The sequence below is a fragment of the Glandiceps talaboti genome, chromosome 2, assembly GCF_964340395.1.
Source record: "Glandiceps talaboti chromosome 2, keGlaTala1.1, whole genome shotgun sequence".
NCBI classification, from domain to species: domain Eukaryota; kingdom Metazoa; phylum Hemichordata; class Enteropneusta; family Spengelidae; genus Glandiceps; species Glandiceps talaboti.
Window position 1 is genome coordinate 2372930 of NC_135550.1, and position 27474 is coordinate 2400403.

The window sequence follows — 27474 nt, forward strand, 5'->3', positions numbered from 1 at the left end:
ACTCAAATTTGAAAACAATAAGAAAAATAAAGGTGTTCCCCAAACATGAGGTATATACCATATTCTTTGTTTGATACCTGTACCTAAAAATAGCGCCAATGGCATTGTAGCACAACTGTACAAAGTTTTTTAAAATGTTTACCCACATGCTGATCCATGCTAAGTATAGGTGTTCATTTGCTGAATAACTATCCAGTTGCCTATCCAACCCTGATGCTATCTTTGCAATATACGCGATCATTTGGCTGTTGCTATGGGTGTGGTTTTGTTGCTAGGTATATTTGTATACATTTTATGAATGTTTATTAATTTGGCTATTAATCCCTGTTATCTTTGCAATATATGTGATCATTTGGCTGTTGCTATGGGCATGATGTTGTTGAAAGGTATATTTACATATTACATTTTTTGAATGTTTATTCATTGTCTATTAATCCCAGTTATATTTGTGAAATACACCACCATTTTGCTGTTGCTATGGGCAAGGTCATGGTTGCTAGGGTTATTTGCATATATTTTTGAATGTTTACTCACTTGCCTACCAGATGATGTTATTTGACCAAAATATACTGCCATTTGGTTGTTGCTAATGGCGTGGTCATGGTTGCTAGGGCCAACTGTGTCAAAATATTTTGAAGAAAATCTGCAGAATAACACTTCCAGAAACATCTCACCAACTTTCAGTCTTACTGACCAAGTAATTCTTGAGATATAAGTTTTTGACCAAAATTCACATTTTTACACCTAATTTGCATATCACTGATGAGATCATTATATATGCTTAATACTTCATCTATACACCTATAGATGCATCCCTATCAAATTTCAGCCTAATCTGCTCAGTAGTTTTGGAATTAAAGATTTTTGACCAAAAAGACACATTGTTAGCCCTAATTTACATATTACTGATGTCATCATCATCATGCCATGAACAATTCTCAATCTAAATACCCCTAAGAATGTTCCCATCAAATTTCAGACCGATCTGCCCAGTAGTTTCTGAATTTAAATTTTTTGACCAAAAGTCACATTTTTTTTCCAAATCACACACCGGTGATAAGATCATTTTGATTTGAACAATTTCCAAGGTAATGCACCCACAAAATATCATAGCATTCGGTCCAGCAGTTTTTGACTTTAAGTTGTTTACACACACACAGTCAGACAGACACTTTGCCATGCCTATAGCACTATTGAACCTTATCAGTTCAGTTGTGCTAATAATGAATTGTGAGTTGAAAAACATTCAGTAACATGTGTACACATGTACATCATATGTCAGACATTTTCAGTCATCTGAAATGACTGTCATTCAATACATAGATCTGAAAATGCACATTATGAAAAATACAGTAAGGTGATGAAATGTTGAAGTCATAAAACTCATCTATTGTATCTGTCTTTTTATCTGCTTTTTTTAAATAGATATACATGGAGACACATAATTTATTTGACAAAGTTCCTGGATTGAGAAACAAATTGGACATCTAACCATCTTATTAGCAGATTTGGTTTATCTATGAAGATTGAATGTTATAGACTGACTTGAATAGTGAAGAGAAAATAGATCACAAGATTGAATGTTATAGACTGACTTGAATAGTGAAGAGAAAATAGATCACAAGATTGAATGTTATAGACTGACTTGAATAGTGAAGAGAAAATAGATCACAAGATTGAATGTTATAGACTGACTTGAATAGTGAAGAGAAAATAGATCACAGTATACATCAAACAAAGTGACACCTTTTATAAATCAAAAGAAATCAGTTAATGCATAAAGTGAGGGCTATTAACATCAGTTCTTCATGTTACCAGTAATAATAGTAATATTGAAGATAAATGGTCACAAGTGTTTGGGGCATATTTTGGGTTGTAAATGTAAAAGGTCCTTGCAGTATTCTATGTTTTGAAGAACATTTAACCATTGATTGCAATTGACTGAACTCAAACTTTGTATTAAACTGATCATATGGATGAGGACTGGGTATTTATTTTGGATTTTTGAATTACACAACACTTTGATCATGGCTTCCTATGTGAATTGAAATACTCTAGATCTGTGTTTGTATTAAACTCAATACATTGCAAAACATTAATAAATATGTCAAATCTTTGCTATTGTACATACAAAAACAAACACTATATTATATCATGCTACTATGTGCCATTCTGATTGGATAATAACTGTGGTAAAATCCCATTTTACCACGGCTGGCAGTGGTAAAATGGGCCCCTAAACTAGCATATGAATAGTACATACAAGCTGAATGTGGAAACCAAAGGGGGGGGGGGGGGGGGGGGGGGGGGGGTTGACTATGACTATGGGGTTTAAAACAAATAAATAAATAAACAATATGTAATATATCAAACCCAGCTAGCCAGGGGACCGTGTAGAACGGCTCGAGTCCATGTTTTGTGTTCATGCAGTGTGTGTGTGTGTGGGCGATATGAACGTATCCACTCATCAAAATATGCTCGTTCCCGACGATCTATTACCGACGATCTTTTTCTGTACGTGTGAATTCACCTTTTCAGGCATATAAATAACCACAGAATTACATTTAGAAGAAATAGACACATATTTTGATATAATAGCAATAACCCCCGCGAAGGCGGGTATACATTCGAATTTGGTACAATTCGCTCCATATAGCAAGAGCCGAATGTGGCGAATTGTACCAAAATCTTGTGTATACCCGCCTTCGGCGGGGGTTATTGCTTAATTTTACACATTGTGTAGCTTCTTGCACTGTATTAATTTACAAACACTGACTTTGTCAATGTTGTTTCACGTTGATTTTTCAAGTAAGAAGCCATGATAAAATTGTTTTATAAATTAACAATCCAAAATATGTACCCAATCCTCATCCATATGATCACTTTACGATATAACATATATACGATTCGATGATGTAATTTATCATACATATCAAAAATGTTTATGACATCCCTACTATGCAATCAACTCTTCTAACATTGCCAGAACACAATTGTAATGGTATAGAAGGCATGCATTGACATTAACATTATACTAGAATGTAGTTTTAGTGAAGTATACAGTCAACTCTTCTAACATTGCCAGAACACAATTGTAATGGTATAGAAGGCATGCATTGACATTAACATTATACTAGAATGTAGTTTTAGTGAAGTATACAGTCAATTCTTCTAACATTGCCAGAACACAATTGTAATGGTATAGAAGGCATGCATTGACATTAACATTATACTAGAAGGTAGTTTTAGTGAAGTATACAGTCAATTCTTCTAACATTGCCAGAACACAATTGTAATGGTATAGAAGGCATGCATTGACTTTAACATTATACTAGAAGGTAGTTTTAGTGAAGTATACAGTCAATTCTTCTAACATTGCCAGAACACAATTGTAATGGTATAGAAGGCATGCATTGACTTTAACATTATACTAGAAGGTAGTTTTAGTGAAGTATACAGTCAATTCTTCTAACATTGCCAGAACACAATTGTAATGGTATAGAAGGCATGCATTGACTTTAACATTATACTAGAAGGTAGTTTTAGTGAAGTATACAGTCAATTCTTCTAACATTGCCAGAACACAATTGTAATGGTATAGAAGGCATGCATTGACTTTAACATTATACTAGAAGGTAGTTTTAGTGAAGTATACAGTCAATTCTTCTAACATTGCCAGAACACAATTGTAATGGTATAGAAGGCATGCATTGACTTTAACATTATACTAGAAGGTAGTTTTAGTGAAGTATACAGTCAATTCTTCTAACATTGCCAGAACACAATTGTAATGGTATAGAAGGCATGCATTGACTTTAACATTATACTAGAAGGTAGTTTAATTGTGGGTTTATGTATTAGTATTTTCACTTGAGAAAAAAAAACTTATGAATTCAGCTTGTGTCACTTTTAAAATTCAGTAACCTCACATCTTGCATTGTATACTTGGATCTAATGCACAAACTAAGGACTGGTCCATTAATATTTCTGTATGCTAATTAGAGTAATGAGTACTGTTGTGATATTCATATTCATTATAATGATTTGTTATCCATGGCCTCACATTGTACACTATACACAGTTGTGGTACGTTGATCAAAGATGTATGTGCATAATGCTGTCATATATATGTAGCCATCGATCTAAGGTGATAAAATTTACAATCAATATGGCAAGGGAACATATAGATATTACTGTTTATGTCATGAAAACAAACCATTTAAATTCAAATGCACTCTTTTACTTTACACTGGTATAATTAAAATCTGTTTGTATCATTGTCTCAACTACACATTTAGAAATTCACACTTGAAGCTTTCACAAAATCCTGGTAGCAAGGATTTCTATATTTATTTGCAGTCCAATGTGTACACTATTTACAGCATAAGTTACAAGGTATGTATACAAATCTCAAACTGTCAACACTAAATTAAAAAATGTTCCAGGTGGAAAAATTTAGTAAATAAATGATTTAATTTGTTTGACAGTATGGTACAAGATAGATACTAAATTAGTATGATATGGTAGCACAGTTTTGTGTAATTTGGCAATATATGTAGTTTGAATACAATGCACAGAGTGATTATTGTACTGCCCCACTCTTAGCAATACTAATAGTGATACATACATATACATGGAACAATTATAGTACAATAGTACCTTCAAGTTGATATTTGGCAATTGATACATGTGATACCATTTCATACATGTAATGAATAAATGTATTGTCAGATGTATTGATACAATACCATTGCTGCAGTAGACAATGCCATTGATATATACAGATGTATTGATACAATACCATTGCTGCAGTAGACAATGCCATTGATATATACAGATGTATTGATACAATACCATTGCTGCAGTAGACAATGCTATTGATATATACAGATGTATTGATACAATACCATTGCAGTACACAATGCTATTGACATACATTGATACAATACCATTGCTGCAATACACAATGCTACTGGTATATACACATACATTAATTGATACAGTATATATAAGTTACTTTATGATGTACTTTTGATATAGAATTAGAAATGCTGAAAAAAATAACAATGTGGAAATAAAGTTTGTATACAGTATATCATTTGTTTGCATTATTTTGCATTTGTAATTTAAAATAGAATTGTTATTACTTTACATGTGAATCCAACAGATAGTGAGGCATATACTTCCAAACACTACTTTTGGCATGGTGATAGTCAACTCTACAACATACAGTATGCAATAAAACATTTCAATGAAAGTTAGTCTATCTAGTCTGGTCATTGAAATCAACAAATTGACATTTTCAGTCTTGTCAAATTGTAGTCTGTAAAGTATGTTTTGTGGAACATGGAATCAAAATCCAACATGTCAGTAACATTGTAGATTGACAAAAACTTATTAATATCACTTCTAACCCTGTTGTATATTTAGTAAGGTACCTTTATACCAACATTTCGTAAAGAGCATCTACATGAAGTACAAACTTATTTGACCACAGTTTACCAAAACTATGGTATATTGAATGGGAAACTTACATCTTACCTGCTCCCAACCCACTGATTGAAAATCTTCATAAAACCTTTGTCCACAGGACTGACACTCTATTGAAAATACAGCATTATAATAATAATAATAATACTATATTTATTGCCATTGTGCATCATTTTAAAAATACACTAGGAAAATATTCCGATGTCGCTTAGAACAAACAATCAACAATCTACACAAGACAAAAGTAAAACTAGTGACATAAGACAACACTAAAACTAGCGACATAAGACAACACTAAAACTAGCGACATAAGACAACACTAAAACTAGCGACATAAGACAACACTAAAACTAGCGACATAAGACAACACTAAAACTAGCGACATAAGACAACACTAAAACTAGCGACATAAGACAACACTAAAACTAGCGACATAAGACAACACTAAAACTAGTGACATAAGACAACACTAAAACTAGCGACATAAGACAACACTAAAACTAGCGACATAAGACAACACTAAAACTAGCGACATAAGACAACACTAAAACTAGTGACATAAGACAACACTAAAACTAGCGACATAAGACAACACTAAAACTAGCGACATAAGACAACACTAAAACTAGCGACATAAGACAACACTAAAACTAGCGACATAAGACAACACTAAAACTAGCGACATAAGACAACACTAAAACTAGCGACATAAGACAACACTAAAACTAGCGACATAAGACAACACTAAAACTAGCGACATAAGACAACACTAAAACTAGCGACATAAGACAACACTAAAACTAGTGACATAAGACAACACTAAAACTAGGGACATAAGACAACACTAAAACTAGTGACATAAGACAACACTAAAACTAGCGACATAAGACAACACTAAAACTAGCGACATAAGACAACACTAAAACTAGCGACATAAGACAACACTAAAACTAGCGACATAAGACAACACTAAAACTAGTGACATAAGACAACACTAAAACTAGCGACATAAGACAACACTAAAACTAGTGACACAAGACAACACTAAAACTAGTGACATAAGACAACACTAAAACTAGCGACATAAGACAACACTAAAACTAGCGACATAAGACAACACTAAAACTAGCGACATAAGACAACACTAAAACTAGCGACATAAGACAACACTAAAACTAGTGACATAAGACAACACTAAAACTAGCGACATAAGACAACACTAAAACTAGCGACATAAGACAACACTAAAACTAGCGACATAAGACAACACTAAAACTAGCGACATAAGACAACACTAAAACTAGCGACATAAGACAACACTAAAACTAGCGACATAAGACAACACTAAAACTAGCGACATAAGACAACACTAAAACTAGCGACATAAGACAACACTAAAACTAGCGACATAAGACAACACTAAAACTAGCGACATAAGACAACACTAAAACTAGCGACATAAGACAACACTAAAACTAGCGACATAAGACAACACTAAAACTAGCGACATAAGACAACACTAAAACTAGTGACATAAGACAACACTAAAACTAGCGACATAAGACAACACTAAAACTAGCGACATAAGACAACACTAAAACTAGCGACATAAGACAACACTAAAACTAGTGACATAAGACAACACTAAAACTAGTGACATAAGACAACACTAAAACTAGTGACATAAGACAACACTAAAACTAGTGACATAAGACAACACTAAAACTAGTGACATAAGACAACACTAAAACTAGTGACATAAGACAACACTAAAACTAGTGACATAAGACAACACTAAAACTAGTGACATAAGACAACACTAAAACTAGTGACATAAGACAACACTAAAACTAGCGACATAAGACAACACTAAAACTAGTGACATAAGACAACACTAAAACTAGTGACATAAGACAACACTAAAACTAGTGACATAAGACAACACTAAAACTAGTGACATAAGACAACACTAAAACTAGCGACATAAGACAACACTAAAACTAGCGACATAAGACAACACTAAAACTAGCGACATAAGACAACACTAAAACTGTTAAAACTATGCAAGTTAATTAAAAGATTATCATGACAGTGACTGAACTGTGCGTGGGAAGAAACTGTTACTAAAATGTACCGACCTTACATTTAAGGATCGATAGTGAAGGCCAGAAGGGAGCAACTGAAAAAGGTCATTTGTGGGATGCGTACTGTTAGTAGCAATAAGAGAGGCTCTGCGGACAATTCGTTGGTTGTAGAGATTTTCAAGAGATGGCAATTAATCTGTGCCAATTATTTTCGATGCAGTGGCCACGATCTTGTTCAGCTCCAATTTATCACTTTTGGATGCAGCTCAAAACCAAACTTTTATCGAAAAAGTTAGTAAACTTTCAATAACTGCTCTGTAGGATTGAACCATTATACTTTTGTTGATTCCGAACTTTTTTAACTGCCTCAGAAAGTAAAGATGTTGGTGGGCCCTTTTCATGATGTTATCAATATTCTTATCCCACTTTAAATCATCCAAAATCATAGATCCTAGGAACTTGAAGCTGTTCACAATTTCTATGGGGTTGCCATTGATTGCAAGTGGTTCTAGCTGGAATTTGTTATTCCAGAAGTCAATGATCATTTCTTTTGTTTCTGAAACGTGGAGATCAAGGTTATTTTCTGAGCACCAGCTAACAAGATTATTAACTTTATATAATTGCGATACGCACTTTCGTCTGAGTTCTCAATAAGACCTTCCACAGTAGTATCATCCGCGAACTTAATTATTGATGTACTTGGTTGACTGGAAACACAATCGTATGTGTACAATGAATATAGAAGTGGGGACAGAATGCATCCTTGTGGTGCACCTGTATTAAGTACAATTGACGACGACACGTTATTGCCGATTTTGACAATTTGAGGTCTCCTCAACAGAAAATTGAGAATCCACAAACTAATGGATTGGGGAAACCCGATTTCTTGAAGCTTCTCTAGTAATTTGAATGGAAGAATTGTATTAAAAGCTGAACTATAGTCAACAAAAAGGATCCTAACATATCTATTTGACTTTTCAAGATGCTCAAGAGCAAAATGTGGAGACCAAGCGAGACTGCGTCTTCAACAGATGGATTTTGGCAGTATGCAAATTGAATTGCATCAAACCTGTGACTTAGAATGGTTTTCAGAAACCCTAGAATTAAACGTTTGAATGATTTCATAACAATGTTTAATTGGAATACTATTTAAAAGTCATAATATCATTACAAAAATAAGTTGTACATTTTATTCATTTTTCTGTCTCTACTTTGGAATCAGCATTACAGTCTCATCGAAAAGAAGTCACATTATTGTTGTCCCCGATCTTGATGGGGTGCCCTCACACTAAACCCCTCTCACAGGCAGGAGGGGAATGATACATCATATCCTACAGTCTAGTTCTCCCCCTTCTCCCCAATAAAATCTGCAGTTGTTGAGCACACAATTAAAATACTGCATGAAAGTTAAAAAAAAACATGATACCCATTGACTACATAAATAATAAGTCATACCAGATTTAAACTGAATGCCTTCCATAAGGAATTTCATGATTTATGCAAGAAATTTAGCTCTATATCTGTGATTCGTCAAGTCCCAATGAAAGTTAGATGTCAAAAATGTTGCTGAAATGCCCACCACGCCTCCTATTCTCAGCACAGGAAAGCTTGCCATCCTCAACTTCATTCGGCTTTCATGATCCCCAACATACCCGGGATATGGCATGTGCGTGTTGAACTTCCTTCTGTCCCACCACGAGTTTACACATTCCTTTAAAAACTATGGGAAAATTGTCAAGATTTTGTTGAGTGGCACGCCCTCACTGTACACAAATTATGTAGAGGTCAATGTATAGGTCACCATTATTGATACATTGTCGCGAAATTTTCTTCGTAGGCTAGACGAGGCTTGGTCTATTTTCCATATTTTGACCACACACATGATTTGGGTATAAATGATAGATTATTACACTACAAACAGCGGTAGTTTGTTATCGAGAGAAATTGGAAAAGAACACGGTAAAAGGAAACGGTTCGAGGTCAATATAATACTTCCTAAACTTCTAATCGAAAATCTAAAAAGACACGATTTCTCTTTATTCATCTGCGCATTAGTGTGTGAAATTTGAAAATGATAAGTCCATATTTGACGAAATTGAAACGTGATAAATATTTCACCTGTTTGTGAACTCTGTGCTCATTGTAAACCTATTTTAAGGCCAAGAAAAAAAATTGTTTTCTGGTGAGTTTGAATCACTTAAATACCCTGCCTCGGTCTTCTTTTTTCTCGTGTTTGTCCAGCCAATGCAGAGTGCAGATCCAAGGGAAACACAAAATAAGGTTGGCATGAAACCCCTGAAAACAGTCTTTCTCAGTGTAGAGCTATGTAGAGCACGAGTATAAAGTGGGCGTCAGATTCAGAATCAGGTAGCGTCATATTGAGCGTCAGATAGCCTCAGATCCGAATACACCCGACGGTAGTGAAGCAGAATCCTTCCCTGTAGTCTCAACAGTATTATTTCAGGTTTGAGTCTATCGAGTGTCTTCGGATCTGAGGCCATCTGACGCTCAATATAACGTTCATAAGATAACGCTACCTGAATCTGACGCCAACTTTTTACTCGTTTGATTGAATAATTACTCAAATTGTCATTAATATTCATCGGATTATTATCAAAACCTAATCAGTTCTTGCCATTACCCTACGGAACATGTCTATGAAATTTCGTTTGAATTGATGCAGCCGTTTTTTCGGTAATGGTGATACAGACACACACACACACACGCACAGACTTCATCGCTATATCAAAAACTGGAGCAGTAAATAAGTACAAAACTGGATTAGATTTCTGAATCATTGCCCACTTCAGTGTGCTTTCTAAAGGCAAGTTTGACCTTACTTAACCACCACTACACATGTCAGTTTGTATTTCTTTGATATGCTTATCAAGATTTCACTGTTTGAATTACCATTATATCCAATCAATGGTGAAAACCTACGAAATACAAAACAAATTGTACATGTAATATTATATTTTAACACTGTCAATGATCACCTATTATTATTGAGTTAGTTTGAATAGATCATATGTACTTAGCAATCAATAGTAGTTATACATGGTATAATGTATTAAAGCAAGTAATACTCCAATTTATTATTAGGCTGTACAGTTCTGCACTTGACTGGAAACCATCACATTGACATTTTATTCATTACAGTATGACACATGTTGTACTGACTTGTCGTTTCTTGGAGGAAGCTGGCTTGACTTCACCAACCTCAGTTCCAGTCTCTGAGTTCCTAGCTGACTTCACAGCTGTCATTTCTGTCAATTTAGATGAGATATCATCCGTGCTACCTGGAACAGTTGCTCTACGTGCTCTGTTCATTTGAGCTATTTGATTTATACTGAGTTCATTAGAATTCATTCTGTCCAAGGAAACATGTCGCCTTCCTGATCTTGCCCGATCAGATGTAACCGACCCATTACCAGTAATGTCTGTCATAGATTGTCTATGATTCAACTGTCCAAGTGCTATTTGGAGTTGGCTTTCCAAGTGTTTTATCCTCTGTTCTTTTTTCCTCCTGTCTAGTTCTACTCCTGTCAACTGGGAACAAATGAAAACACAGAAGAAATCCAGGTTTAATATAAATTATATTATCAAACTACTCTCAGGTTATATTTACTATTATCAAACTACTCTCTCAGGTTATACTTACTATTATCAAACTACTCTCAGGTTATATTTACTATTATCAAACTGCTCTCAGGTTATATTTACTATTATCAAACTGCTCTCAGGTTATACTTACTATTATCAAACTGCTCTCAGGTTATACTTACTATTATCAAACTACTCTCAGGTTATATTTACTATTATCAAACTGCTCTCAGGTTATATTTACTATTATCAAACTACTCTCAGGTATACATACTATTATCAAACTACTCTCTCAGGTTATATTTAGTATTATCAAACTACTCTCTCAGGTTATATTTAGCATTATCAAACTGCTCTCTCTGGTTATACATACTATTATCAAACTACTCTCTCAGGTTATATTTAGCATTATCAAACTGCTCTCTCTGGTTATACATACTATTATCAAACTACTCTCTCGGGTTCTTTTTTTTCAATATTATATAATCTACATGTACATGGCCAACAATAATGATCCATGGCCCGTTTAAGAATTCAACATAGTCAGATAATATTATTGTTTTAGTGAGATACATTCAATTGAGTGAATTTTAGTGTTACAGTAGCTTACTTCCTGTCACTGATGTCATGATAAGTATCGCACGTTTTCATTCATGGACAAGCAGATGATATCATCAGGAAATATTAAAGTATCAAATAGACTGTCGACAATCGTTCATGCCTTTTTTGCTACGTTTTATCTAAAATTAAAGTCATTGCCTTGCTGCCATCTGGAGCAATACTAGTATAATCGTGTACTGATAGCTGTCGACAGTCTAAGTATCAAACTATTATTTCTGAATTCAGTTCCATTAGCACAACTGTACTTCATAGGTTCAGTAGTGCTATAGGCATGGCAAAGTGTCTGTGTGTGTGTGGATGTGTGTGTGTGTGTGTGTGTGTGTGTGTGTGTGTGTGTGTGTGTGTGTGTGTGTGTAAACAACTTAAAGCTAAAAACCACTGGACTTTGAATGAGATCTGTTCAAGCATGTCTGAGTTATGGCTTTAGACAGGGAAAATTTGCAAACAAAATGGCTGCTAGGCAGCCATATTGGATTGTATCATGAAACAAATTGACGTACATATGTATGCCATTGTATGTTGCCCATGTACCAAGTTTGAAAAAAATCGGTACAGGCATCTCCAAGAAACGGCTCTGGACGGACGGACGGACAGACGGAACCAAATCCATAAGTCCCCGTCTCGGACTTCGTCCAGCGGGAACTAAAAACTACTGGGCAGATCTGTCTGAAATTTGATGTGAACTTTCTTAGTGGTTTTTGTTCATAACATGATGATCCCGTCAGTGATATGCAAATTAGGTATAAAAAATGAGTATTTTTGGTCAAAATCTTTAATTTTAAAATTACTGTGCAGATTGGGTTAGAATTTGGTTGGAATGTTCTTCAGGGTGTTTATATTTAGAAATGTTCATAACATGGCGATCCCATTAGTGATATGCAAATTACGGCTAAAAATGTGTCTTTTTGGTCAAAAATCAATCATTCCAAAACTACTAAGCAGATTGGGTTGACATTTGATTGAGGATGCATCTGGGCATGACTGTAGATGAAACTGTATTCACAACATGGTGATGCCATCAGCGATATGCAAATTAGGTCTAAAAAATATCAAGTTTGGTCAAAAACATATCTTGAAACTGCATGGTGAATGGGGTTGAAACTTGGTGGGGATATTTCTGGAGGTGTTATTCTGCAGTTATTGTGACACAATTGGCCCTCAAAACCATGACCATGCCCTCAGCAAGTGAAATCATGATACATCTAAGGTAAGTGAATACAGATTTGAAATATGTATGCAAATATGCCTAGCAACAGGACAACACCCATAGCAACAGCTAAATGATGGTTTATGTTGCAAAGATGAAATGTGGGTAAGGCAGGCAAGTTAATAAAGATCCCAAAAATGTATGCAAATATGCCTAGCAATGAGACTGCACCCATAGCAACAGCTAAATACATTGTTTGGCGCTATTTTTTTATGCTTGGCTTAATAACTAGTTTTAAAAGCCATCTGTACCTCTTGCTGTATATGTGTCATATCTTCATCCTTTAGAGCTATTGTCTGCTCACATGCCTTCAGATCACCTTGCAATTTACGAATATTCACTTTTAATATGTAATCCTCATCCTGGGATGTGAAAGCAACAAATCTGTGTAGACAAAGATACGTACGTAAACAACTTTGCCCAGCATTGATACTATTCTTTCTATGCACAGTAATTTCTGCATTTATGTACTATGAGCTGCAGTGAAAAGTGGCCTGCCATCTAAAATGGATGAAAAGATTAAAGTATGGATTTATTCACTTTATGAATGTCTACAGAATTACAAGGCTGCCAAACACTACTTTGTTTAACTAATAGATATGATGTATACACATAGGTTGACTAGAATACACTTATAGGAAGAATTTTTGATAATAGTGGGAATGATGTATGACAAGTTGACATTTCAACAAGATGAACACATACAGCTGAAGGGAAATGCACTATCATGAAACAATGACTAATGTTGCTGTCTGAATGATGATTATAAGACTGTCAATATAGCCATGGATGGTACTACTCCAGACTTTTTGTTTTACATTTGTGGTCTACTTACATATCATACTGCTCTGTAATAAAACAAGCAAATAGTTTCATCTTATGACATCATCAGCAGTACTACACTGCCTTTCCAATGGAAGAACTTGTCAAATTTGGTGCCTTTACCCCCCCCCCCCCCCCCCATAAAATAAAATATGAGGGAATTACATTAGCACCCTCCCTCATACTCAAACTGGCCTATTGGGACACAACCCATGACTGTATTTACATTCTACTATCATGATAACTTTAACAAAGCTGTTTGTTTGTAAATGTTTACTTTTATAATAGTTATGTAAACACACACACACACACACACACTGGACAGACAATCACACAGTAATCTTTGACAGTTGTATATATGTTGACAATGTGTCTGTGGGTAAACAATATTGACAATATGTCTGTGGGTAAACAATATTGACAATGTGTCTGTGGGTAAACAATATTGACAATGTGTCTGTGGGTAAACAATATTGACAATGTGTCTGTGGGTAAACTATTGACAATGTGTCTGTGGGTAAACAATATTGACAATGTGTCTGTGGGTAAACAATATTGACAATGTGTCGATGGTGGGTAAACAATATTGACATTATTATTACTATGTAAAGAAACAGTTTTTTTTACATTAAACTTATAGCTGGCTTACACCTTCTACAGTGGCCTAAGGCTGCCAACGATGAAAATCATTATAAGTGTTAATATTTTCTGGCAAAACTATTTTTTTAAAGGTACAGGATAAAAACCTTATCGAACAACAAAAAATAAACAATTTCATTTGTAAAAAAATCAAACCAAAACAAAATAATGGGTTATGTAAAAAAAAATGGAGAATAATGTGTGTGTGGCAAGGTAAAGAGAATTGTTTGAATTCACAAAAGTTGACAATTAAAGTACATTTTTTTCATCTAATGTTTTCAGTTCACTAAATCAGCTGTGGCCTAAATGTGAAGACCACCCGGTGACATATACAATGATTACAAGAGACATTCTAGTACAGTGACTATACAGCTAAATATTACAGAAGAGTGCATACCTACTACCCCGCCTTGGAAGACTTATACTTTATACAAAACAAAATAGAAATATTAAATTAGTAGTAGCAGTGAATTAAATTGTGTACATGCAGTGAGTCAAATCTCTCACACCAAACATCCATTGCATATAGTGGTGCCAGACTTCATCTACAACTTTTTGACTGAAGTGCAGATTAATTACTCTCAATGTTGTAAATGTAATCTACACCATAAATACAACTAATGCACACCTGGTTGTTGTCAAAGAATACACTATGTTGTACAATCTGAAATTTGTGACTGTTATCTGTACTGAAGTATTAATTTAAAGTTAATGTGTGTGTGTGTGTGTGTGATGAATCTGTTGTTACTGTGACTACTTCTCAACAGTCTGGTAATATATTGTATGTGAGTGTGTCATTAGTTGACATACTCTGTCAATAGTCTGAGGCAATCAGTGCTTTCACATTGTTGTCTATCTCATTATTAGTATTGTTTATATTTACCTGTTTCTGTGTGTTGACGGGATAACTTCATCTACTTTAACACCAACATGATTTAACTGTGATTTATCAATCTCTAGTTCTCTGTGTAATTTATCCAATTCCTGAATAGAGATGACAAAATAACCCTTAAATTAATCTAGTGGTTACTGTTCAACAAAAAAATATACATTTCATTCATTTTGTAACAGATTACGGAATATTATAGGTTTGTAATTTGTAAACATAGTTTTAATAACAAAAATTTAACCTAAAAATATTCTTTTAATAGTTTTCTATCAAAAATACCACATACAACATTAACTCAAGGATTTGACTGTCAAACACACCAAGTTGCATGTTTTTCTACTTTTGTTATATCTAGTGAAAAACTTTCACATGATATGATTACTTTGACTTGTTTTGGCACACCTTATACTTTCCAAACCCCCCCCCCCCCCCCCATGCCAAGTAAAAAAAAAATACTGGCTTGTGATTTTAATAATTTTAGCAATGGCGTTGTAGCACAACTGTTGACAGTACACTTTAATTTTCTGTAATGATTATGTGCATGGTTTTGTCACTAGACATATTTGCATACATTCTTTGAAGATTTATTCTCATGCCTTCCCATCCATGTTGTTATATCTGCAACATACACCATCATTTAATGTTACTATGGGTGTGGTTTTGTTGCTAAGCATAGCTACATAAATTTTGCAATGCTCATTCATTTACCTTCCCGTCATCAGTGTTATTTTGGCATTATACGTCGTTGTTAACCTGTTGCTATGGGTGTGGTCTTGTTACTAAGGACATTTACATATTTTAAAATAATGTTTATTCAATTGCCTACCCATCCCTGTTGTTATAATTGTCAAAAAACCTATCATTTGACTGTTGCTAAGGGCATGATCATGGTTGCTAGGGCCAATTACACAAGTATGACACATTCACAATTGACAGAGTAACAGTAACACTTTCAGAATCATAACCAAATTTCATCCCTTGTAGTTTGAGAGGTAAAGCTCAATACCAAACTCACTTGCATCATCTACAAGACAGACAGACAGACAGACAGACAGGCATTTTACCTTGAACGAACAAGGGTTAAAGTTAGGTAGACAATGTTTCCAAGCAACCTCAAGGAGAGATTAATTCCAGAACCATTCACACACACTTGTTACATTATGTTAGGTACCCAATAAACATTTTAATGGTTAATGAGATCAATACAACAATAATTTCTGTACAATCCCATGCCAGACATTTCACCAAAAAAATCATAGTTTTTTAGCGCTTGATCTGTACATCCTAGAAACATCCCTGTGAAATTCAGCCAAATCAACCAAGAACTTTTGGAATTATAGACTTTTGACTAAAAAACCACATTTTTATCCCTAATTTGCATATCACTGATGGGATCATTGTGTCATCAACAATTCTTAAACTAAACACCCCCAAGAACGTTCCTACCAAATTTCAGGCCAATCTGCACAGTAGTTTTGGAGTTTAATTTTTTTGACCAAAAATCACATTTTTTTACCCAATTCACACACCGGTGGTAAGATCATTTTCATTTCCCAACTAGACACCAAAAGTAAAAAAGCCATCAAATATCATGGCAATCAGCCCAGTGGTTTTTGAGTTTAAGTCGCCCACACACACACACACACACACACACACACACACACACACACACACACACTTTGCCATGCCTATAGCACTACTGAACCTTATCCATCCAGTTGTGCTAACAAGTGACTTACATCATCTAATTCTACTAGATCAGCTTCTTTATGGTTTATTATCTCATGTCGTCTATCAAAATACTTCTCTGCTTCTGTAATCTGTCATATAAAATAAACTACATCATTAATTTTAAATACAGATATTGACGATAAACTCCTTCATCTGAGGGTGTGTTGAGAAAGTATGGGTCAAGAAAACTTTGTATGTTGGCAAAGTATATGAGCTGAGATTCTGTTGGCAAAGTATACAAAATCTGAAATAATGGCAATAAGAAAATACTATTGAAACATGCTAAATGATTCTGAAGGTTACAATCCTCCCATATCCATTGTGACGTTTTAATACAATTTCCTAAATATTGCCCTAAACTTTCACTGCAAATATGTCCCTAATTTTACAAAATTCCCAAAAATATCGCCTAAAAATGCTAATTTGACAGAATTGCCTAATACTGTACCTCTTCCTTATAATCCTGGCATTGTTTAAATCTTCTGTTTAGTTCTTCTTCAAGCTGTGTAAGTTCATCAGCTGCATGCCATAGCTTCTCCAACCTCTCTTCATTACTCAAGGTGATGTCTTGAGACTCACACTGCATCTTTATCACTTCTCTCTCAAATTTCTCAATCTGAAAAGAAATTTTCCAGTTGCACTGATAATAGTTGTCAAGACAAGTTTTCAATGGTTACAAGTATGTCATCAAATAGCAATCCAGTACTAGAAATGGTTTGACAGTAAGTTAGCAATGATTGATGTACTATATTTTATGTTAGTTGTGGTTGCTTTGTCAAATTTATAGTTCAAATTTCAGTTCATTTTGTGAAATTTTGTTAATTAAATGTTTATTAGCTCGGTGAGAATTAAATGATGATCACAATAAGTTTGAAGGAACTTAAATTTGTATTTTGATTTAGTCTACAGTGTAGACAACACTAAAACAGTCTACAGAACACTAAAACCGAACACTAAAACAGTCTACAGAACACTAAAACCAAACACTAAAACAGTCTACAGAACACTAAAACCAAACACTAAAACCAAACACTAAAACCGAACATTAAAACAGTCTATGAGCAAAATCTAAAATCTGATCCAATTTCTTAAAGTAAACACTTTTATCATTAAAAATTCATTATGATTTTTCAATTTGTATCTGAGATGTACACTTTTTTTAAAATCTAATTCTTTATGCAGGAAATCTATGTATCGTTCATTAAATTAATTTAAAAACTGGAAACATTCAGAGTGATTGAAAGAAGACATGCCATTTTTGTGTAGTATAACTGCTAGCAGAGAACACAAAGCAAAGATGTCAGAGCATGTTTGTTTAGAAAGGAAGGAAAGTTCACCTGTGCAGAACTTTTTCTTCTTTCAGCAAAGTATTGTTGACTGTCATATGTTTTCTTCTCTTCTTGCTTGTTAGCTATACTACAACTCTAAAGCAATCACAATGTATTCAAGTCAGATGTATACTTTCTTCATCGTTTGAATTTCAAATATTTCTTTTGGAAGGGGGGGGGGGGGCTAATGTGTGATTAATTTGTGATTAATTTTTTAATCAAGACAGTGTGTGGAAATCGTCAAATTAATCAGACATGTGTACAAGTTATCAGTATAGCTAGTAGTTGTCCTATGACTTCAATTGAAACCTAAAGCTACTTTTACTATCTTGTTAAAAGTGATGAAATCATGATAAAAATGTGAATATTAAAGTTTGATATTATCACACAATGAACTGATAAGTTAATCAATCTTGGTGTTCTGTGTTTGTATTTCCTTCATAGCCCTTGCCCCAATTTATAAATAAATAAAATATAGAACCATGCACTAATCCTTGGGTACAAAATCAGGTTCCTGTTAGCAATCTCACCCTAACCCAATCCCAGATTGTCCTCTTGTCCATATTTTGTCCATATTTTGCTATAAGTAGACAAGCACACGTCATAAACCTAACTCTAATCCTAACCCTATATATCCACAAACCTAACTCTAATCCTAACCTTATCCATAAACCTAACTCTAATCCTAACCTTATCCACAAACCTAACTCTAATCCTAACCCTATATATCCACAAACCTAACTCTAATCCTAACCCTATCCACAAACCTAACTCTAATCCTAACCCTATCCATAAACCTAACTCTAATCCTAACCCTGTCCACAAACCTAACTCTAATCCTAACCCTATCTATAAACCTAACTCTAATCCTAACCTTATCCACAAACCTAACTCTAATCCTAACCCTATCCATAAACCTAACTCTAATCCTAACCCTGTCCACAAACCTAACTCTAATCCTAACCCTGTCCATAAACCTAACTCTAATCCTAACCTTATCCACAAACCTAACTCTAATCCTAACCCTATATATCCACAAACCTAACTCTAATCCTAACCCTATCCATATACCTAACTCTAATCCTAACCCTAGCTATAAACCTAACTCTAATCCTAACCCTGTCCATAAACCTAACTCTAATCCTAACCCTATCCATAAACATAACTCTAATCCTAACCCTGTCCACAAACCTAACTCTAATCCTAACCCTGTCCATAAACCTAACTCTAATCCTAACCTTATCTACAAACCTAACTCTAATCCTAACCTTATCCACAAACCTAACTCTAATCCTAACCCTATATATCCACAAACCTAACTCTAATCCTAACCCTATCCACAAACCTAACTCTAATCCTAACCCTATCCATAAACCTAACTCTAATCCTAACCCTATCCATAAACCTAACTCTAATCCTAACCCTATATATCCACAAACCTAACTCTAATCCTAACCCTATCCACAAACCTAACTCTAATCCTAACCCTATCCATAAACCTAACTCTAATCCTAACCCTATCCATAAACCTAACGCTAATCCTAACCCTATCTACAAACCTAACTCTAATCCTAACCCTATCCATAAACCTAACTCTAATCCTAACCCTATCTACAAACCTAACTCTAATCCTAACCTGCTATATTGACAAACCTAAATCTTTGGCTTGAACACAATGTGCTGATCTATTGTAAATTTCAATCCACTGTTCTAGAAAGGTCATCTACTCCATTTTGATTGGAAACTTTCCAAATAAAATTCAAGTTATTGAACCCTTCTGCCAGTGCCAGGCATATAAAATCACTGCTAAAGTCACTATATGGAAAGTAAATTGTACAACTTACATTACATTATTTTTGTATTTATGCACAGGTATTGATAGTTTTCATACTACCACTGGTGGATTACAATTCATATATATATAGATTGTAAAACTGTCACAGGTTATCATCATTTCATACATTAATATGATAATCAACTCAATGAACTTCAGACAAGTGCATTAATTTAAATTATACTGTGGTATCAATTACTCTACAACCAGAGACAGGCAAGCATTTACAAAATTAATTGTTACAAACAAGGAAAGTAAACATTGAACTGGATTATAACACTTGGCACAACATGTTGGAAGTACAGAGACAATTAGTATTACATTCCATTACTTGATAAGAACAGTTTTATAACCTTTACGTAATACTAATAGTTCACATTCACAGATGAATTTCAAGTTCCTCTGGCATTTCATGTACACACAAAGAAGCCATGAAATTGTTCTATCAAACCATACATGTTCCTATACTTCCAACATGTTGTGTCAAGTTTTCAGTTGTTTAATATCCCTGTTTGCAACAAGTTCCTCTTGTAAATGTTGGCCTGTTGCTGGTTGTAACTTTAGTGTGAAGTGTGATTTGCCAAAGTTTTTCAAACATATAATTAGGATGTACTAAAAGTTCTCACCTCTTTTTCACTTTCTTCAACATCAGAAGATTCACTCACTTCAACAGTCATCTCTTTTTGTGGCTCCTCAATAATGTCTGCCATTTTGTCACCTCCTTTATTCTCCTCTTTTTCCAACTTTTTCTCAGTATCATCCATGTCATTATGTACATGTTGTACCACAGACTTCTCACTATCAATGTCATGTTCATGCCCATTAACAAGAGTTTCTTGCATGACTTTGTTGGATTCTTGAACAGCATCTAATTCAGGGGTTGCATTCTTTTCAAAATCTATGGCTTTTAATTCCTTTCCTTTTTTCTTGTCTTTTTTAGACTTTTTCTTTTTATGGTGCACAGATACTGCTGTAAGTTCACTATCCAAACCATTCTCATATCCATTTGCAAATCTTACTTGTTTCATATTATTTGATTCTTGAAGACCATCCACACTTTCATCTTTATCCTTTTCTTCATCTTTCTCTACTTTCTTCTTCTTTTTCTTTTTCTTCTCCTTTTTACATTTCTTGCCCTGATAGATAACAGTGGTTTCAACTTCACTACTGTCTTCTTGTTCGTTTGTCGTAACAATATTTTCTAGGCCACTATTTTTAGTGTCTACATCTTGGATCCCAGTATCAGCTTCTTGATCACAGCATTGTTCTTGATCTTCCATTTTGGCCATGTTTAAGTTCTTAGTAGGAAAACTGTTGATCACCCATATTGACCAAAAGAGTATATAATATTACATTGGTTGTTCACTCTATGAAGTAAATGATGAAATATGAAAATATTATGAATAACTGACATTTCAAATTTTAATGGAACTTTGAAAAAAAATTATGTTAAATAAAACTATTATCGGTGTTTGATAATATGAAACTCGTTGAAAATTAAAGCTGTTCTGTGTGCTCATTTTGTACTGCTGTGAATTAAAAACAATTCAATTAATTAATTAAAAACAATTGCAATTCATTATGAATGTCAGTGTCAGTGCTAGCAACATTTCAATAAAATGTGAAAGTTTTTTTTAGACCACAGATTCCTTGTCTCTACATGTTCACACTATCCACCTGTATGACAGTGATTTACACTATCCACCTGTATGACAGTGATTTGCACTATCCACCTGTATGACAGTGATTTACACTATCCACCTGTATGACAGTGATTTACACTATCCACCTGTATGACAGTAATTTACACTATCCACCTGTATGACAGTGATTTACACTATCCACCTGTATGACAGTGATTTACACTGGATTAACTTTTTAAGCTCTATTTAATGTGGCTCTAATCTAAACATCTGTCTATAATTAGTACAATTGAAGAAATGGTGTCTTTGTTCACTGAATAAAACCTCTTAAACCACACCTTAATGAACACTATGAAGTCTTGTGATATGTTTGGAAACATGTAGAACTATAATTGTTTATGGCATTTATCTGTTGACGTCAGACTATACAATATAATGTAGAACTATAATTGTTTATGGCATTTATCTGTTGACGTCAGACTATACAATATAATGTAGAACTATAATTGTTTATGGCATTTATCTGTTGACGTCAGACTATACAATATAATGTAGAACTATAATTGTTTATGGCATTTATCTGTTGACGTCAGACTATACAATATAATGTAGAACTATAATTGTTTATGGCATTTATCTGTTGACGTCAGACTATACAATATAATGTAGAACTATAATTGTTTATGGCATTTATCTGTTGACGTCAGACTATACAATATAATGTAGAACTATAATTGTTTATGGCATTTATCTGTTGACGTCAGACTATACAATATAATGTAGAACTATAATTGTTTATGGCATTTATCTGTTGACGTCAGACTATACAATATAATGTAGAACTATAATTGTTTATGGCATTTATCTGTTGACGTCAGACTATACAATATAATGTAGAACTATAATTGTTTAGAGCATTTTTCTGTTGACGTCAGACTATACAATATAATGTAGAACTATAATTGTTTATGGCATTTATCTGTTGACGTCAGACTATACAATATAATGTAGAACTATAATTGTTTATGGCATTTATCTGTTGACGTCAGACTATACAATATAATGTAGAACTATAATTGTTTATAGCATTTATCTGTTGACGGCAGACTATACAATATAATGTAGAACTATAATTGTTTATGGCATTTATCTGTTGACGTCAGACTATACAATATAATGTAGAACTATAATTGTTTATAGCATTTATCTGTTGACGGCAGACTATACAATATAATGTAGAACTATAATTGTTTATAGCATTTATCTGTTGACGGCAGACTATACAATATAATGTAGAACTATAATTGTTTATAGCATTTATCTGTTGACGGCAGACTATACAATATAATGTAGAACTATAATTGTTTATAGCATTTATCTGTTGACTATACAATACAATACAATACAACACAATACAATACAATACAATACAATACAATACAATACAAATCATAGATGATACTGGACAGAGATGTTTATTATATGTAGTCTAGCTATTAAAGCTGAGGTAATCATAGCATTTTTTCACAATTTATGCCTCAATTGTTCTTTGAGGATTCCTTTTACTTGCCATCATAGTAGGTGTAACATAATAGACTGCTATGAGTAATCAGAATTGGATTATATTTTTATAGCCCCACCCTTACCCCAGGGGTGCTATTACAATGGGCTCCTTGTGTGACTGTGCATGTGATTATATTTTTATAGCCCCACCCTTACCCCAGGGGTGCTATTACAATGGGCTCCTTGTGTGACTGTGCATGTGATTCTATTTTTATAGCCCCACCCTTACCCCAGGGGTGGTATTACAATGGGCTCCTTGTGTGACTGTGCATGTGATTCTATTTTTATAGCCCCACCCTTACCCCAGGGGTGGTATTACAATGGGCTCCTTGTGTGACTGTGCATGTGATTATATTTTTATAGCCCCACCCTTACCCCAGGGGTGGTATTACAATGGGCTCCTTGTGTGACTGTGCATGTGATTATATTTTTATAGCCCCACCCTTACCCCAGGGGTGGTATTACAATGGGCTCCTTGTATGACTGTGCATGTGATTATATTTTTATAGCCCCACCCTTACCCCAGGGGTGCTATTACAATGGGCTCCTTGTATGACTGTGCATGTGATTATATTTTTATAGCCCCACCCTTACCCCAGGGGTGGTATTACAATGGGCTCCTTGTGTGACTGTGCATGTGATTCTATTTTTATAGCCCCACCCTTACCCCAGGGGTGGTATTACAATGGGCTCCTTGTGTGACTGTGCATGTGTCCGCCTCTCTGTCCATCTGTAATATGTCATTTCTTAGACGTGCAATATTCGATTTCTTTCAAATCTGACACAGAGGTGATATATCATGTGGGACATAAACACATCAATTTTTTTTTATATATGCAAATTTGACCTAATGGCGGCCATATTTGTAGTTAAAATTCAATATTTACTGCATGACTCAAATACTAATACACAATACAAGTGTGTACCCCATATTATTAGATGCAAGCTATCTTTGAAGACTTGACCTCAGGGTCAATTATCAAAATCAAGCCAATTCCTGCCTATCACAGACACATTGTAATATTGGAGAAATGAACTTAATAATACACTGTTACACAAGCATTATTTTTGGTGCACATATGACGTTTACTGAATGGCGGCCATATTTGTAGTTAAAAATCATCATTTACTGCATAACTCAAAAACTGTGATATATAGAGACTTCATTCAGTATCTACCCCCATTTTTATCAGTTGCAAGCTATCTTTTGAGACACTGACCCTTGACCGTGAGGGTTAAATATCAAAATTAAACCAACTGACCTACAGAGAAGACCATCAAATTAAGCTTACTAACAATAATGCAGATACTTTGTAGCAATTATGTGTAGCTAATGTCTTTTAGATCATGTCTATAGATAATGCAGAACCAGATAAACATACACATGTATTACTTTGTTCATAACACTTTTTACTCAATGACAGCCATATCTGTAGTCAACAATCATTGGTGAAGACTTGTTTTTTATTGGAATGCACTACATAGATTGTTTGTGTCAAAACAACAGACTATGCCATTTTTTCATTTGTTTTATAATAAAACATTTTTCATCTCATGTATTTAGTCCAAGTGGTTCTAGGTAATCTTAAGTAAATATAAACTGTTTGCACTTGTCATCACTGTGAGAAAACTAGTTTTATATACATCTATATCCATCATCATACACAATATACATCTATATCCATCATCATACACAATCCTTCCTTCAAAGCAACACATTATTTCCTTTCATACTCCAGTGTACTATACTCCATAGAGATTTAAACAGTCACTACAAGGGTTTCAACTAAAATTCATGTGATTTAGTCATTATTTAGATTGACAACAACTATGTTACAGAAGGCACAGATGTCACTAGGCAAACATCTATAAAGCCACCATTGCTATTGTTATGATAACTTGTCTATTGTAGTCTATTGTAGTCTATTGTAGTCCAGTAGAATAGCCAAGAATTAGTAACAACCATTAGCCTTACTCAATGATCAATTGGATGTATTAGGGGATACATCCATGGTATGATTAATAAAAAAGACACCATGTACAGAAGTGTCATGTTATGATAATATCAAAGTCTTCTTTTTAAAATGTCAATTCAAAAGTTGTTAATTATGCAAGTGTGAACAGATAAGGTGTGGTTGACATTTCAGATTCTAGACATCTGGTTTTATCAATTTATGCCACAAGGCAGCTTCATGCTTTCTAGTTTTGTATACTTCACAAATGTGATTCTAAACCATACCTGTGGATATCCTTTGCATTTGTATAGTACAAGCTGAGATACCATGGATACAGCGTTAAGTACATTGCTTACAACTTATAATCATAAATCCTTCACATAGCCTTGGATAACATCATAATGCCATTACAGTGCTTGGGTTGTCATGGTATATAGTGTTTATGATTGCCAATCAATATTGTGTTAAACAAATTTACACATCAGAGCAGGTCTTACAGGTAAATGTTGTAGTCAGACTTTTTCACATGGAGTTGTACATGTCGTACTGGAGTTACTGAAGAAGAACACTGTATGGATATATTGATTGAAATGAAAGTGCTAGGACAACACAGTGGAAAGTGGTAGATAAATTTAGATGTGATTTTCATTGCTATGAAGTCTACAAAGTATCTTATTTGACTAGTCTATTGATCAATGTGTACATCACACCATTTCAGTCATGTAGACTTGTGGACATATTTAACTTACTTAGCCCTACCCTTGGGTGTACAGCTCTCAATGCATGTGGCAGCTCACTTCTGTTAATGTCCCATCAGTAACGAGTTTTCACACACACGCACATACACATACACACACACACACATATACATACAGTACCGTACAGTACATACTCCACTTACGCTTACAGATTCGCAGTGTTCTACTTCTTGCATGGTACAAATCCCAATAAAGCTGAAAGCTGACAGAAACCACCTGTTGATTGAGTTCTCAGTCCATGTTACATGACATAGTTGAATCTCAGTATAATTACTCCAAGGTTGAATCATGCAGACTGGTCAGAAAAAGACGTCAGACAAAAACATAGAAACACTATAGGGTATTTGTATGCTAATACAATTCATTGAAGCCCTACATGAGATAGGTAAATTCTATATTCTCATGCAAATGATATCATTGTCAACAACAGGATGACCTGTTGACCTCTAGGATTACTGGTGTATTGTAGAAGTTGATAATGGCAATAGGCAATTACATAACAATTTACTGAGCAGGTCAATAACATACTGTTGCTAAGGAAGCTGTTAGTCTGCCATAAACTCACATAAAACTATAAAACCTATCAAATTTGATGTGATTTCAATTGAACTTGTTCCTTCCATACATCAAATAAATATTATGTTTTAAACCTCCTTGTTTGACAAATTTAGAAAATAATAAAAAATAATGAAACCAGTTTGTCTATCAAGGTGTGTTAACATTAAATCTTTAATAATTAAAAGTGTTTACGTAATCTGCTGTATATTATGGTGCAAGTATATATCGACTGATATGATTTGAGTGAATCCACTATACTTGGACTGGATAGACTAGGGCAGATGAATCCACTATACTTGGACTGGATAGACTAGGACAGATGATCCACTATACTTGGACTGGATAGACTAGGATAGATGAATCCACTATACTTGGACTGGATAGACTAGGACAGATGATCCACTATACTTGGACTGGATAGACTAGGACAGATGAATCCACTATGCTTGGACCGGATAGACTAGGATAGATGAATCCACTATACTTGGACTGGATAGACTAGGACAGATGAATCCACTATACTTGGACTGGATAGACTAGGAGAGATGAATCCACTATATTTGGACTGGATAGACTAGGAGAGATGAATCCACTATACTTGGACTGGATAGACTAGGATAGATGAATCCACTATACTTGGACTGGATAGACTAGGACAGATGAATCCACTATACTTGGACTGGATAGACTAGGACAGATGATCCACTATACTTGGACTGAATAGACTAGGACAGATGATCCACTATACT

The 27474-nt window shown here is 34.4% G+C and overlaps 2 protein-coding genes across 2 annotated transcripts in view; one reads left to right on the plus strand and one right to left on the minus strand.

The window, feature by feature from the left end:
• The window catches only part of LOC144453510 (kinetochore-associated protein 1-like), a 158937-nt gene extending 156665 nt beyond the window's left edge, over positions 1-2272 (plus strand). The window contains exon 43 of the mRNA XM_078144822.1: positions 1426-2272. Coding sequence (XP_078000948.1) covers positions 1426-1491 — 66 coding nt within the window. The 3' untranslated portion in view covers positions 1492-2272. The remainder of the gene's footprint in view (positions 1-1425) is intronic.
• Positions 2273-10166: 7894 nt separating this feature from the next.
• On the minus strand, positions 10167-26442 carry LOC144453513 (uncharacterized). The gene is made up of 8 exons (XM_078144826.1): positions 26311-26442; positions 20875-21615; positions 18424-18510; positions 17535-17702; positions 17095-17175; positions 15350-15450; positions 13257-13389; positions 10167-11123 (listed from the first exon to the last, which is right to left on the minus strand). Exons 2-8 carry the CDS (start codon positions 21535-21537, stop codon positions 10728-10730), a joined length of 1629 nt encoding a protein of 542 aa, XP_078000952.1. The 5' UTR covers positions 21538-21615; positions 26311-26442; the 3' UTR covers positions 10167-10727.
• Positions 26443-27474: the final 1032 nt, after the last annotated feature.

Excerpts from the sequence above, each read along its gene's own strand:
- LOC144453513 (XM_078144826.1), bottom strand. The coding sequence starts at position 21,537 with ATGGCCAAAATGGAAGATCAAGAACAATGCTGTGATCAAGAAGCTGAT. Across the intron at positions 17,176-17,534 it reads GCCAGGATTATAAGGAAGAG|ATTACAGAAGCAGAGAAGTA; the intron begins GTACAGTATTAG and ends TTTATATGACAG. Across the intron at positions 13,390-15,349 it reads CCGTCAACACACAGAAACAG|ATTTGTTGCTTTCACATCCC; the intron begins GTAAATATAAAC and ends TTGTCTACACAG.